General features: G+C 35.6%; 1 protein-coding gene across 1 annotated transcript; it reads left to right on the forward strand.

Annotated features, from left to right (window-relative positions):
• Nucleotides 1–2379: 2379 nt before the first annotated feature.
• On the forward strand, nt 2380–10326 carry LOC150033068 (UDP-Glycosyltransferase superfamily protein). Its single transcript, XM_090306271.1, is given in 6 exon segments — nt 2380–2458; nt 3362–3639; nt 3642–3951; nt 9401–9572; nt 9574–10188; nt 10287–10326. Coding segments are annotated over 6 exon segments (1494 nt in total).
• Nucleotides 10327–16936: the final 6610 nt, after the last annotated feature.

Consider the following 16936-nt stretch of genomic DNA (forward strand, 5'->3'; position numbering starts at 1 on the left):
TCTTTAGGAATTTTTTTTTGCCTATTTAAACAAAAAAAGAAAATATATGTTATAAATATTCTAAACTAAAATTTAGAAATAGATGTATACTAAATATATAGTTAATACCTTTTTTTCATTTTTTTTTTTTTTTACTTGATGGTTCTTCAAGTTCTAAGCTTGCTTTTGCCCCCTTTTTTTGTCGTTCAATTTCCATAATTGTTTTTGAATTATCAATATGTTAGAATAGTAATAACCACTTTAGTCAAAAAACTAAACACTTCAAATTTATCAATGATAGAGTTGATAACTGATAGACTTGAAGTGGTGAAGTCTATCAATGTTAAACTTATCATTGATACGCTTCTGTCATTGATAGACTTGAAGTGGTGAAGTCTATCAATGATAGAAACTTATCACAAATAAAACCTAATCAACAACATATTTGAAGTCTAAAGCAGGCTAGCAAAAGTCTATCAACTAAACAACAAATAAATAGAAATGAAACTACAATTTTTCTTCATTTCCATGAAAAATAAATCCAACATACTCCAAGTCTGTCAGTGATAATGATCTATCAATAGCAAACTTTAATCAACAATAAAATAATAATAATAAACAACAGTGAAATTGTACACTGATTTACATTGCATGAAAATACATTCAACATCCATTATGTATATCAGTGATATAACTTATCACTGATAGACTCCAATCAACAACACCAAATAAAAAAACCAATAAACTAATGCATTTACTCACTCATGAAAAACAAAAACAGGTTTAACATTCTTCAAGTTGATTGGTAATAGAAATCTATCACCAATAGACCTCAAACAAAAACACATTTGAAGTTTAAAACACACAAACAATAATCAATCAACTAAACAACAAAAAAGAAAAAAGAAACGGTCATGCAACTACAGTTTTTTTTTTTACCTTTGAATGTGATTCTGCAGTCGATTTCAATGAATAATCGTTGACGACGACGGTAGATGTTAAAAGGAGATAGTGCAGATTTTAGTGTTTTGAAGAAGATCATTGGGGTTAGGGTTTTGAAGAAGATCAAAAAAATAATAATAAAGGAAGAAACCAAACGACGAATGGATGGAAGATCCCAATCTTATGCAGATCAAATATCGAAGAGCGTCGGACGAGGGATCCCAATCGTCGATCGTTTTAGATGGGCTGTAAAATGGCAAAAATAAGATCGTGGAGGAAGGATATCTCGGTCTTGGGCTTATTACATTTCCATGGGATTTTTAGTCTTTTTGTATAGGTTGTACTCAAATTTGGCCACATTTGTAATTTGTTTTGGTTAATGTAATATTTACCATTAGTTTGGCCCAAAAGTTTATGTTTGCAAGCACTATTTTTTTTTAAATACTTCATTTATTATGCTTCATGGACAAGAAAAAAATTGATATCCTTTAAAGCTAAATGAACGAGTATAGAAGGAAATTTCTCCATCCATATACCATCCACTGAGTTCTCCCTAGCAAGCTTTGGAGTATAGTCTACTAATGAATTACATTCTAACCGCAAATTAGTTTATCAAACGTTAAAAAATTTTGCATATCATGGTAACTAGCATGTACTCTTTCTTCAAAATTTAACATCAAATTTCAATTAAAATTTTCATATAATTAAAACTTCTCTCGTTCTAAAAAAAAAAATCTCAAATAGAAAATTACGATCCATTTCTTTCCCTCTTGGCTTTCCTTGATGACTTTGAGGGACTGTTCTAATGGATTTTTTTAATTAATATTGTCATTTTTTTAAAAACTTATTATAAAAATATAGTATTTTGAAACTTATTATTCAAATATTACAGTTTTATATAAGACCTCCTCTCATCTGGTTAGAAATCCTTGTCATTATAAGAGAGAAGATTGTTTAATTCATTAAAAAAATAATAAGAAAACAACACATTTTTCCTTTCTTCTAAGATGAGGAAAGTATAAAATTTGAAAAAGAAGAGTTTGGCACAATAGTCAAGGTGCTATTTTAGAAAGTGGATACATAGGTTCAAGCCCTCACCCCTCCTCACGAATGATGGAAAAAATGCAAACTAAAAAAAAATCATTTCAAATTAAATAGCAGTCTTGAGAGAATGCTAAAGCCGCTAAGACATGGCCAGCTTTGTCCTTTCAAGAGGAAATAAAGTTAAGAATGAAATAAAGTCAATATTTTAGGAGATATGCTCAAAAAGAAAGGGTAGACCTGCGAATAGTAAGGAGAGCGTGTGAACAAAATTTCTTGATTGCCATCTATTGTTTGAGTTAGGTTTGTGTATATATAAGAGACTCACATGGGAAGTATGAATCAAAATTCCACTTCTCTTCTACACTTACATAATACATTTATACCTTTTATCATCCTCAATTCTTGGTATCAATAATGGAGGATGGAAAAAAAAAGAGCATTGTACTATTCCTGTTCATGGGGTAAAGCCATATCATTCCATTTTTAGCTTTATGTCACGCCCCACAAGATGTCCTTCAAATTTCGGAAAAAAACTCCTTAGCATAAGTCAAGAAGAGCCACAAAGCCTTGTAATGTCCCAAGACATGGAGGCACGATTGGCGTGCATGCACACATGCACCATGCCAGGCGCACGCCTCAGATGCAACACGCACAGGGCCCCATGTGTGCACACGCTCGAATGTCCCTACCAGATGCCCATCCGCGTGGCCCTATCAACATATGCATGCCTGTGCGTACGAACATTCCAGACGCACGACGAATGCTCTAGACACCTCACCCATGTCCTAAACGAGCCTAGAAGCTTCTGGAGAGTGTTGGACGGTACCAGCACCTTTGCGAGACACCCAGATGACCCGAGATAAATCCAGACAGCTGTAGAGATGGCTAGAACGTGCACAAAGGCCATAAACAATGCTGGAATGCTCTTGACAGACCCGAACACCTCTAGAAGGCTCTAGAACATGCTAGACAAGGCAGTGTTGGACAAGGACAGGAAGGAGCTGGAAGGGTTTAGACATGCCCAGAATATTTTAGAAGACCCTAGAATGTACTTAATGATTGTAGAATGATCTAGCTAGACCCAAGATGTATCAAGATGGTTCTAGAACAAGCCATAACTAATCTCGCTAGGTTAGTTAAAGTCCTTAGGTCGGTGAGAACAATCCTATAAATAGCCCCAAGGGCTCATTTGTACACCCATCAAGCAACAAGTTCTCAAAGCAATACACACTCATTCCCAAACTCGTACACCAACCTTCCCTTGACCTTTTTAAGTTCGTATTATCATAATAATTTTCAAACCTCTATAAAGGATTTCTTGGAGTGTCTTGAGCATAAGAATCACCCAAGTGTCGCATTCCAAACTGCTTGAAAATAATGACCGCGTGACATTTAGCTCACCAAATTAAGCAAACAAACACCAACTTCAAAATTTACTTTGTAAACACTCCTTTGAACACTACAAAAATCGAGTCTTCACTTTCCCCACATTCTTTCATTTGTTTTCTTGAAATCCCCTTCTCAAGCTCCACCTATGGCCTCCCACTGGCCTCCAAAAATGTTGATACCCTCCCTTACCACCTTTTCCTTCGCCTTTTCCAAGCTTCAAACTCTCTGAAATTCAAATCCTCCTTCAAGGAAGCCATTCAAGCCCTTATAGCCCACAACCATGCCCCCCCCCCCCACTCTGTATCATCTCCAACATCTTTCTTGGTTGGACTGCCAATGTCGTCAAATAACTCAGCGTCTACCACGCTATATTTAGTGGGACAGGTGGTTTTGGCCTAGCTTGCTATTGCTCTCTTTGGCTCAATCTTCCTCACCGGAACGTCACCGTTGACGAATTCTCTTTGCCCGATTTTAAAAAACCATCCATTCTACTTCATAGGATCCAGTTGCCAGCCAACATTAAGGATGCTGATGGTGAGGGTGATTGGTCGATTTTCCAGAGAGAAAATTTATCCGCGTGGGGGGACTCTGTTAATGTGTGAAGTTGAAGGAGACGAATGACTCACGCGGGAAGTTGAAGTGCGTGTTATCATTTGAAAAGGTATACGATGGGACGGTAAACAATAGTAGTAAAAAGGTAGACAATCACGCCAAAAAGTAAACGATAGGGTCAAGAAGTAGACGATAGCATTTAAAGGAGGTAGACGATAGCGTCAAGAGATAGGCGATAGCGTTTAGAAGAGGTAAACGATAATGTCTGAAGGAGGTAGGTGATAGCGTCAGAAGATAGACGATGGCGTGTAGATGATAACGTCAAGAGGTAGATGATATATCAAATAGAGGTAAACGACAGTTTTAACCAGGTAGACAATAATACATAAGGTACACAATAGTGGCACGCCAACCTTTCCTTTATATTTTCTTGTGTTTTGAAATGTACATAGGTGTTATATTTATACAACATGAAATCCCTAATTTGGGAAGCCAAGAATAATTCAACAACAAAAAATGGTTAGACACTTGTTGTAACCATCCTATTCTTTTAGTAAAGGGGTAAGACTATAATTTATGAAGTCTTGCATTGGTGATGAAGCTGCTTAGTGGATTTTCTTTTGGTGACGTGACTGACTGTATTGGCATCTTTAACATCCCCCCTCAAACGAGAGGGTAGTTCTACTACACTGAGTTTGGATCGTAGGTGGAAGAACTGTAAGTGTGTTAAGGTTTTGGTGAGGTAGTCAGCGATTTGGTCGGAGGATGGTACATAATGAACATCAAGCTGACCACTGAAGACTTGATCACGAACGAAGTGAATGTCGATCTCAATGTTCTTGGTCCGCGCATGAAACACCGGATTGATGGCTAGAACACCGGCGCTGAGGTTTTCACAACACAGGACTGAAGCCGACTTCTGTTTGACATCAATCTTAGATAGTAGTTATTGCACCCAGATGATTTCTACAGAGGCATGAGCAAACACTCTATATTCAGACTCCATGCTAGACCGGGCTACAACGGATTGTTTCTTTGAGGACCAGGAGACATGATTACCACCAAGAAAGATGCAATAAGCAACAACTGATTTTCAATCGTCTATGTTGGCTACCCAATCGACATCAGAGAAGACCAAAACAGACAGGTTGGACCCATGTTGAATGTAGAGGCCAAAGTGTCGAGTGCCACTCACATATCTGAGTACTCTCTTCATCGCTTACCAGTGAACATACATAGGTTGCTTTAAGTACTGACTTAGATGATTAACCGCATATGTAATGTCAGGTCTCGTGGTGGTTACGTATTGTAGGGCGCCAATTGTGCTCCGATAGACATAGGGATTGTCAAGAGGAGTTCCATCGAAGATGGAGAGTTTCTTGTATAGAACACTCGAAGAGGGTGCCGATTTTAGGTCTCCAAGGTCAAAGCGGTGTAGTAGGTCCTCAAAATACTTTTCCTGATTTAGTATAACTCCATTTGCGACAGTGTGCAGTTAGACTCCAAGGAAATAATGGAGTTGGCCAAGATCCTTTAGAGCAAACTTGGAGTCCAAGGCTTTTACAAGCTTGTTGATTACCTGCAGATCGGTGTCTGTGATAATTACATCATCAACATATACCAGTAAGAGTATTAAGGCAGAAGTGCTCCGATATATGAAGAAAGATGTATCAAACTTAATATTCTGAAAGCCCTAACTATATAGTGTTGTCTCCAATATGTTGTTCCAGGCCCTTGACGCTTGTTTGAGGCCATATATATGCCCTTGTGTAAGCGACATACATGATTTGGTAGTTGAGGATGAACAAATCCTTGTGGTTGGCACATGTAAACTTCTTCATCGAGGAGTCCATTAAGGAAGGCGTTATTGAAATCTAACTGTCTCAACTGCCACCCTTTGAATACAGCAAGGCTAATGATGATCCGGAAGGTGGACGCCTTTACCACTGAATTAAATGTCTTGAAGAAATAAATGCTCGGGTTTTGATGGAAGCCTTTTGCTACGAGTCACGCTTTGTAGCGTAGAATGGAGCCATTAAGACTCCGTTTGATTCTGAATACCCATTTATTCCCAACAATGTTCATTGTTAGGTAAACAATTGGTGGGTAGGCGATCAGTGGGTTTGACACTAGACAATGAGGGTAAATGATCGTTAGGTAAACTATCGATAGGTGCATGATCGTTGGGTAAGCAATTGGTGGGTAGGCGATCAGAAGAGAGAGGTGGGAAGGCTAGGCTGTCTGTAGAGTTATTAGTTGGTGATTGGGTGTGGATTGTTATGATAATTAGTGAGGGTGAGGTTGTGGACGTAGAGGGCATAGAGTCACTATGCGGTGTGTCCTGACTGAGGGGTAGCTAGAAAACCGGGTGGATGGCAACTGCTTGCTTGGCTGGTCTACAAGCTGAATGAGGCACCTGACAAGGAAAATCAATTTCATCAAACACAACATGTCGAGAGATGAACAGCCTACCATTGGGGCTGAGGCATTTATAGCCTTTGTTATTCATAGTAGGGTCGAGATAGATGCACTTCTCTGTGTGATAGCTCAACTTATGTGAATTGTATGGTCTCAAGTAGGGGAAACATGCACACCCAAATATTCGAAGCTCCCCAAACTTGAGCTTCTTTTTTAACATCACTTCCATTGGAGACTGTCCATTTAGGACAGGGGTGGGAATGCCATTAATCAGCAGAGTTGAGTATAAGAAAGCATTCCACCAATGATGTAAGGGAAGATGTGCTTGGGCTAGTAGGGTTAGCCCTATCTCCACTATGTGTCTGTGTTTCCTCTCAGCCCTTCCATTTTGTGCTGACGTATATGGACAGGTATACCTGGAGGCAATGCCAAGTTGATAACATACTTTATGTATCTTGACAAATTCTCCACCATTATCTGACTGTAGGGACTTGATTAGTGTATTGAACTGAGTTTGTATCATGGTGAGAAAGTGTTGAAAAGTTGCAAGTGTGTCACTTTTAACCTTAGAGGATAGATTCATGTGTACCTACTGTGATCATCAACAAAGATAGCATAATATTTATACCCATCTATAGACAAGAGAGGAGTTGGACTCCACAAATCAGTATGTATAAGTTCAAAGGTTACATATGCTCTTGAGTTAGAGTTAGAGAAGGCTAAAGAGTGCAATTTACCATAGCTACAAGAATCACAAAATTTGAGCTCTTCATTAGATAACATAGGGAGATTACAGGCTTTGATAATAAATTCTAGATTTTTTTACGAAGGATGGCCAAGTCTTCTATGCCATGTAACCTTAGACACCCTATGCTTCGAAGATATGCTAAGAGTAGACAAATCTTTATTCTTGTGCACTGGTTGCGATGGTACTCCGTTTCCTACTGACTTCGAGCTAACTTCTGCACCTTCTAACTGATATAGTCCATCTTTAAGCACTCCCTTCATTACTGTTTGTCCCGTACCCTTGTCCTTAACAAGACAGTAATTCGTGTGAAATTCAATAAACACATTATTGTCTTTTGTTAGCTTAGATATACTGACCAAATTTTTTTCTATGGCAGGCACACATAACATATCATTCAGTTTCAAATTACAAGCATCACTAGACAGACATACAGTTCCACCATGAGAAATTTCTAGAGTATTACCATTAGCTACAGTGACTGCTTCGGTACTTGAGTATTCAGTCGGATTGCCAAGATTGTTGAAGTATGAGGTAACATGATTAGAGGCACCCGTCAGCATACCAATTTACATCAGTTTGTCTTGTCAGAAAGGGATTACTTTCATAAGCAGTGGCTAGGGCTGTTGGATAAGGTTGTGTGTTTTTTGTCTGGTTGTTAGGGAAGGGTTGTCCCTTGTTTTGAGAAGAATTGGGAACAAAATCTCTATTATACCTATTGAAGCAGTAAAATGCTATGTGTCCTACCTTCCCACAAACTTGATACACAGGTTTGTTGTTGTTTCTTCCCCTGCCTCGACCTCTACCATGGCCACCACCACCTCGTTGTCCTCTCCCAGTAGACTGGTTGCTGCTATTGGTCTTGTTATTTTGGTTGACATGTCTAGTATTTGTCATATTCACTGAAACATTACTGACTTGGTTGAAGCCTACTGTTGTTTTTTGGTTTGACTGATGTTCCAATCTCCTTTCATACAAGAGAAATTCTGATTGCATATCAAGCCATGACATGTCTGCTCTCCCTTGGATCGTGGCCACGATGCCATTGTACTCTTCATCAAGTCCCAGTTGCACCTGTGAAAAAAGAGCTCTTGATGGCACTGGACTACCAGCTTACTCAAGATTGTCAGCATTCATTTTCATAGTTCAAAGGTACTTTTCCATTGTCAAATTACCTTTTCTGGTTGTTTGAAACACATGTCTCAGATAATCTTCTTCAGCCTTGGACTGAACACTAAAGAGTTGTTGAATGTTGGTCCACAGATCCCTTGCACATGCACATCCCATCACTTGAATGGCAACTTTTGGTGTCATGGAGTTATATAGCCAGCCTAGGAGGAGTTGATCTACAGCCATCCATGCTTCATATTGAGGATTTACCTCAATTGTTGTCGACGAGCTGGAAGCACTACTGCCGAAGCTTCCTTCTGTGCTGCGCGGAGCAGCTTCTACTCCAGTCAATCCAGTCGGTATGCTCTCATTGATTGCAGGTTGCAAAAACATTGGGGGACAAACTTTTTGTCCGATCAGGTGCCCTTTGAGTCGAAAGCTCTGAAGGATTGGAAGCGCCAAGTTTTTCCATAAAAGGAAATTATTGCGGTCAAATTTGATAGAGGTTATCTGATTGAGGAGTTGGTTTAAGGGTGGGCCGCTGAAGTTGGCTGTGCCGAGGGTGGTTCCCAAGTTTCCTTGATTGACGTTGGTCATTGTTACTCTGATACCAAGTTAAAGTGTGAAGTTGAAGGAGACGGTAGACTCACGTGGGAAGTTGAAGCGCGCGTTGTCGTTTGAAGAGGTATACGAGGGGACGGTAAACGATAGTAGTAAAAAGGTAGATGATCATGCCAACAAGTAAACGATTGTGTCAAAAAGTATACGATAGCATTTAAAGGAGGTAGACGATAGTATCAAGAGATAGACGATAGCGTTTAGAGGAGGTAAACGATAACGTCTTAAGGAGGTAGACGATAGCGTTAGGAGATAGACTATGGCGTGTAGACGATAGTATCAAACAGAGGTAAACGAAAGTTTTAACTAGGTAGACGATAATACAAAAGGTACACGATAGTGGCACGCCAACCTTTCCTTTATATTTTCTTGTGTTTTGAAATGTACATAGATGTTATATTTATACAACATGGAATCCCTAATTTGGAAAGCCTAGAATAATTCAACAACAAAAAATGGTTAGACACTTGTTGTAACTATCCTATTTTTTTGGTAAAGAGGTAAGACTATAATTTATAAAGTCTTGCACTGCTGACAGAGCTGCTGAGTGGATTTTCCTTTGGTGCCGTGACTGGCTGTATTGGCATCCTTAACACTTTCATTGCTTGCTTTTTAACACTGTTGTGGAGTCTGATCAAATTGGGCTGTCGTATTTCAAGCTTAAATTCCCGAGGATCCATGTTCGTCCAATCGGCCCACTTGATTGGGATTAAGAGCAGGATCGTATTGGGAATACAATTGGATTAATTACAAGAGAAGCCATTCTAGAGTGGCTCGAAGCCATCGAACTCTGTTTTGTACGTTTCTTTCGGGTGGATGAACATGATATCATCGTCACAAATGATGCACTTGAGGAAAGCGCTAGAGGCCAGCCTGAAGAATTTCATCTGGGTAGTACGACCTCCGATCGGAGTGGACATAAACTCGGAATTCAAGGGGGAGGAATGGCTGCCGAAAGGGTTTGAAGAGCGAAACAGGGCTTCGAGAAGAGGTTTGGTGGTGCAGAACTGGGCGCCGCAAGTGGAAATTCTATCGCACAGAGCAGTATCAGCATTTCTGTCGCACTGTGGATGGAACTCGATGATGGAATCGTTAAGCCAGGGGGTGCCGATAATCGGGTGGCCATTGGCCGGAGAGCAGTTCTTCAACGTGAAATATTTGGAGGAAGAAATGGGGGTGTGTGTGGAGGTGGTGAGAGGAAAGAAAAGCGAAGTGAAGAGTGAAGATATAGTGAGGAAGATGGAAGAGGTGATGGAAGAGAAGGAGAGAGGGAAGCAGATGAAAAGAAAGGTAGAGAAAGTGAAGGAGATAATGAAGAAGGCATGGAAACAGGGGGAAGACTTCCATGGAGGGAGAAGGACAAACACCATGCTCAACCGAGCAATAATTAGGTGGAGGCTGCATCTAATCTCATCCTCATCTTCTTTATATACAATAAAAATAATAAAAGAAAAAAAAAACTATTACACGATGGTTTTTTATTTGACAGTTGTTTGAGCCTGCACAGACATTTGGTAGCTAGCACCTAATCATTTTTAAATTATTAAATAAAAATTACTTGGATGTCCGTTAATTAAAAATTGGTGAGAGGTTGTATTAAAATGTGTAAGTTGCACCTAGTCATTGTCTTTATACAATATGGCTACTACTATGTGAGTGGTTGGCTCATTACTCCTTAAACTTGAGAAAGACGTTTGAGGCAAGGAGTAGAGGTTTAAACTTTGAAGTTTTGGGTCTAGTTTTCATCTATTTTTAAGTTTTAAAATGAAACATTTTTATCCAAGTTTTGTATTTAGTTTTTATTTGATCATTATATTTCAAAATATAGTTACTTTGTTAGTAAAAATATCATTTTGATACCTGTACTTTAAATTTATTCTATTTTAGTGGTCAATACTTTTAGTAAAATCTTAAATTTTGCCCCTCAAAATTATTTTTTAATTAAAATTGATTAAATAATAATGATAATTTTAATACAATTAAATTATGTGAATATGTTTTTAAGGTTTATAAATGGAATGATAATAAAGACTAATTATTGTTTTCAAAATATCAACAATAAACTAATATCATAGGCTAGTTTCAATGAACCAAAATGGAATTAAATCCAAGCAACAAAATAGTAATTTAACTTACTCTTTTTTATTTTGAGGCTTGAATTTTACTTCCATTTTTAAGTTTTGCACTTTTATTCTTAACTTTTTACTAAATACTTATTTTCGAATTCGATCATTGATATTAATTTTTAAAATAAAAAGTAGTTAATTAATTTGTACGAATTTTCTATCACAATTAAATTTAAGTAAAAGAATTTTACATCATAATTCGTTTACAGTCTAACGCCAGAAATCAAGAGTAAACATTAGTGAAAACTTGAAAGTAAAATGTGAAATATTGAAACCTAAAGGCTAAAGAGAAATTAAATTATAAAAAAATAGTAATGCAACATCTTAAAATATAGGGGAGAAATAAAAATTAAATTCAAATTCAAGAATAAAAGTTAACATTTTGAAGTTTATAGATCAAATAAAGACTAAATATAAGACCCAGGAACAAAGGAGTATATTTTTTTCTCAAACAAAAAAAATATATTAATGTTAGAACTTAGGGACGTTTGATAGTTGGGTTAATTATTCTATTTAAGGATAATTATAGTCCATAAGTTATAATAGTTTGTGTTTGCGTGTAGACTATTTTAATTTGAATTATAATAGTCTGTGTTTAAGGTATCAAACAATCCCTTAAATCTTCACTCCTCTACTCCCATACTTTAACGTGTTTCATTGAAAAGAATTAAAATAAAAAATGAAGGATAAATTATTTAAAAAAAGTCTTTAAACTTTGTATTTTGTGTCAAGAATATTTTTGAACTTTCAAAAGTTTAAAAAATGTACACTTAAACTTTCATAAAAGAGTTCAAAAATTAAATTGCCGTAAATTTCGAATAGAAATCATTAAAGTTTTGTTTTAAAAATACCCTTAAACTTTAAAAAATTTCAACAATACCCTTAATCTAAAAAGATTAAAAAAAAAAAAACATCTTCACAATTAGTATATGAACATAAACTGCTAATACCTCGTTACAAAAATAATTTTTGAATTAAAAAAAAGTTTAAAAATGCTTTTACAGCTAACATGGTGATCAATTTGTCTAATGTTTTCTACGTTCGAAAAGATCCAATTTTAAAACAAATTATATAAATATCCTCATTTTTTTTATACAGATACTCTCATTTTTATGTTAATTTTCCAATAACTTATACCAATTTTCTTAGCAACCAAAATATAACTCAAAATTTTAAGTTAAATTATAAAATCTCACAAAATTCCAAAATCAAAATTTCCCCTTAAAACATCCCAAAATGATAAATAGTCGAATTAAAAAAATATATTTAGCTATTAACATACATTCAATTACTAACGTGTGACTTTGTTAAAATATTTAATCCTGAAGTCTCTTGTGCTTACTTTATATTCTTTCTTCTTATCATAGTTCATATTCCTTAAGTGAAGTGTGAAGTTGTATTTATTTATTTATTTTAGAATAACAAATGTCAAACAATTAACAAAAAGAGGAGTAAGAGAGTATTAAAAAAGGGAGGAGAGAAAAAGATGGAAAATAAATAAGTAAGATATCTCAACGGTATTGTAAGGATATCTTTTCAATTTTTTTTTTTTTAAAGTTTAAGGAGATTTTTTAAAATATTAACGAATTTCATTCAAAATTAACGATAAAGGTATTTTAAACTCATTTTTTTTAAGTTCAAGAAAAAAATAAATTCAACACATTAGATGAAGATTATAAAGTATGAGTCTAATAATTAATGAGTAGAAAATAGGAATATTTTGGAAGTATGGAGGGTGGTAGGTGTAAAGTAGCAGTGTACGGCTTCATGCGCTTTGCTCCTTAATCACTACAAAGGCAAATAAATTATACAGTACAATATATATATATATATTTATTTATTTATATATATGTATATATTTATTTATTTATTTATATATATATTTATTTATTTATTTATATATATATATATATATTTATTTATATATATATTTATTTATATTTATATACTATGCGTTTTGCTCCTTAATCACTACAAAGGCAAATATATTATACAATACAAAAAGTATATATATATATATACACCATTGTTTGATGGAAAAATTAAAATGATATTGTCCTTTTAGAAACTATTTAGGAAAATATTGTTGTTTTCAAACTATTTGTAAAAATATTGTTGTTGTTTTTTTTTTTAAAATAAGTCTAGGGTGAAAATTCGACCTAATTATTGTTTTTTTTTTAAAATAAGTCGAGGGTTGAAAATTCGACCTAGATAGGTCGAATTTTGAACCCTCGACCTTCATTTCACTTGTACGTCGAACTTTAAACCCTCGACCTTGCCCTTCCTAACATTATTATTGAATCTGTTTAATTATCATTCCGGAGACCTTCCTCTATCAAAAGATCGTATTTCTAAATTTTCATAAGGTCCCCCTAGAATTCCTTTCAAAGCTTGTTGAATAATTTTTACAGATTTTGTCATCTCAGCAAGTCTGACTAAATAACGAGCTAATGAATCTCTTCTTTTTGCCACTGAACTTCCCAATCAAATTCGAGAGCGAGATTATGAGAGTGAGTGAGATTATGAGAGAGAGCGAGAGCGAAATAGCAAGATTTTGATAGAGAACGAGAATACCGTACAAATTTTCCTTTTTTTCCTTTTTAATTATTACACATTCCACCTTATTCTTTCTAATCATTTTTTTTTTAATTTTTCATTTTATAAAAACAATTTCTAAAAATATTTTATTATTTTATTTAAACTCTAAAAAGAATAAATTAAAAAAATAATAACTCATAAAAATAAAAAAATATATAAATTAAATATCTCATTTATATAAAAATAATTACAAAAATCAATGTGTCCCACAAGGCGGACGTCATCGATTTCGAGTTGGTTGTCGTCGTCGACTTCGAACTTGAGGTTGCTCGGGTTCTTCTTGATGTTGCTCTGGTACCTCTGCATGCGCTTCATAATATAAATATTCATTATGCTCTCCACGACTCCGACCATGTCCATGCACGTATGAAGACGAAGGACTAGCCTCTGAGTCATAATGTCCTGAACCAAATGTTGGCATCATCGTCATCGGACTAACATATTTAGTTTGACTCTGCGTCTGCGTCATAAGGGGCAACTCTTCCACATTATGTGCAACCTCATCAAACTCATCCTCTTCCCGAATAGGTACTCTACGTCTAGGAGTTGGTGGAGGAATAATAGGTATATCATACATATAATGAATTTCCTCCATATAGCTTTGGTTGTCACTACATATAACAAGAACCTGGTTCGGATCATTCGCAACCTCACGGAGTCTAGCTTTGGTTGTCACTACATGTGTGGTTGTCCTAGTCACACAAATTTTATCTCTCCACTTAAATTTTAAAATTTAAATTAACTATATCATTGATATAAAAATTAAATTGAATTAAAACAACATACCGAGAACCGTAGGCTCGTCCAACTAACTGAGCGTCATTAACATGATGTAGTTGTAGAGCCATTGTTGGAAATCGCTCCCAAGCCCATAGTTGCAAAAGTATGAGAGGCCCAGTTATCTCTCGAACCTCAGGTCTTGTTGTTTTACATAGTTGTCTATACAACCATGCCAAACATGCTCCACCCCATGAATACCGCCCCGCATCATGGAGGTTAGCTAACAATGGCAGGAACATCAAATGAACAAAATGGCTTGATTTATCTGAAAACAGACTTCCACCCATCATTTGTAGTATATATGCTCGCGCATATCTTATGACGGTTTCCTCGTCTGCATCATCTGTGAGCTCACAAAATTGTGTTCCTAACCATATTAAACTTAACCTCGATTCTTTAATCTTGTCGACAGGTGGGGTCGCACCGAGGTACAGTTGACAAACTTCTAACCAGTCATCGTACATCACTCCGGTGACCGACTCACCATCAACAGGCCCAACAACACTTCTATGTCTTGTAGAGTGATAGTGCACTCTCCAACAGACATATGAAATGTATGCATCTCGAGCCTCCATCTCTCGACCAAGGCTGTGATCAGATGCCAGTCCAACTGAATAAATCCTACCTCTCGATGTCTGCAAGATATTTCTCCAGTAGTATGATCTCGCCATACAACATATGATCGATATCTCGTAAGCATAAACGATGGTGACATTTCGGTCCCGTCCAACCATTTGCTGGGTTGTTCACTGTTACAATTATACTAGCATGTCGATATGAAATTAAACACACCTCTTCGTGTGTTACATTTTCTCTCAGGTGTTTCATACTTAGTGATCTCGAACAAGCCATCATACCGAGCAGTACTGTTCATGTAACAAGTGGCAAGCATTCGGCATTCCATGCTCGCATTTTATGGCAGTTTGCTCACATTTTAACATGAACTACGAAGATTTTATTGAGGACTACTACAAATTGTCAACGTATGCTGAATGTTACTCTCCTCAATTTCAACCTGTACCGCATGAAGATTACTGAATCACGCACCCTAAAATGCCTGTCTTACATCCTGATCCATCGTTGTTGAGAAGACCTGGTAGACCGAAAAGTTTACTTTATCACAACGAGGTGGATTGGACAGAACCAGCCACTCGACAACAATGTGGATTTTGTAACCAATTAGGACATAATCGAAGGAAGTGTCCTTCGTTACTAAGACGGGCTCCAGATAGTTAGGGATTGAATAATAAATAATTTTTTTATTATATATTCATTTTATTGTATATTCATTTTTTTTATTATAATTTATTGTATATTCAATTTTTTTATAATAACCTACTGTATATTTATTTATTATTATTTTTTTTTTGTAATCAATAAAGTTTTACATTATAATAATCTAATATATTCAATTTATAGTATAATAATCTAATATATTCAATTTATTCAATTTATTATCTAATGATTATTCAATTTATTATCTAATGATTATTCAATTATAGTATAATAATCTAATATATTCAATTTGTTGTCTAATGATTATTGAATTATAGTATAATAATCTAATATATTCAATTATAGTCTAATAATTATTCAAATATAGTATGATTATTAGTTCTTTTTTCTTTTTTTCTTTTTTATATATATTTCTATGGAAAGTTCAAATAAAGTGAAGACTCTCGCTCTCTCACTCTCACTTTCGCTCTCTCCTAAGATCTCACTCTCGCTCTCTCCTAAAATCTCACTTTGAATCTCACTCTCTCTTAAAAATCTCGTTCAACATCTCGCTCTATCCTACTATCTCGCTTTGAATCTCGTTCTCTCCTTAATCTGCTTCAACCCACTTATCTCCTTAATCGCTTTGAAGTTTCGACATGTGTGTAACCTTCGACAACCTAATATACAAAATTTTGTTCGTAGATAAAGCTAATTCAGAATTGTCTTTCATTCCAAGGCATGACTTGTATCCATGCGCTTCATATTCGCCTGGAGTTCGCTCTCAGAAATGTAGCCATCCCCACCCCTTCATGTCAATCCTACAAGCCTCCGTCTAATTCGAAATGATAACAAAATGCATAGGTTGTTAGAAGCAGCTCGAGTACACAAGTACATATAGTATACCATCTCATTACTTTATTTCCTTTATGAGGGAAAAAGAAAAGTAATAAACCTGCAATCTCGAGGGTGGATGTGTGTCGAAACTTCAACCTTTGACAACCTAAGCGAGATTCACGAGATTTCCCTTGTCGAGGGTTGAAGTTTCGGCCTATGTATTGTTTCCAAGTTTTTCTTTGTTCGTCGAGTTCTCAACGTTCGACTTCCACATTAGTCGAGTTCTCAATGTTCGACCTCTAGCCTCGAACTCCCAAAACAACAATATTTCTCTAATAAGTTTCAAAACAACAATATTTTTCTAATAAATTTTGAAAAAAATAATATTAATATTAAAGGTTCTTTGTTTGATGTAGTTAGAGTAGTGATTAGACACAGTCTAGACTAAATTTTAATTCTTGTGTTCTCCACATTTCTACTATACAAAAATGAAATTAGGTAAAAATTATTTTAAAAAGATAAAATGTCTCTACTATAAAAAAAAATAGATAAAAAATATTTTAAAAAGATAAAAATGTCACGT

Source organism: Benincasa hispida, chromosome 10 (assembly GCF_027475165.1).
Source record: "Benincasa hispida cultivar pf3 chromosome 10, pf3_genome.v1.1, whole genome shotgun sequence".
Lineage (NCBI taxonomy): Eukaryota > Viridiplantae > Streptophyta > Magnoliopsida > Cucurbitales > Cucurbitaceae > Benincasa > Benincasa hispida.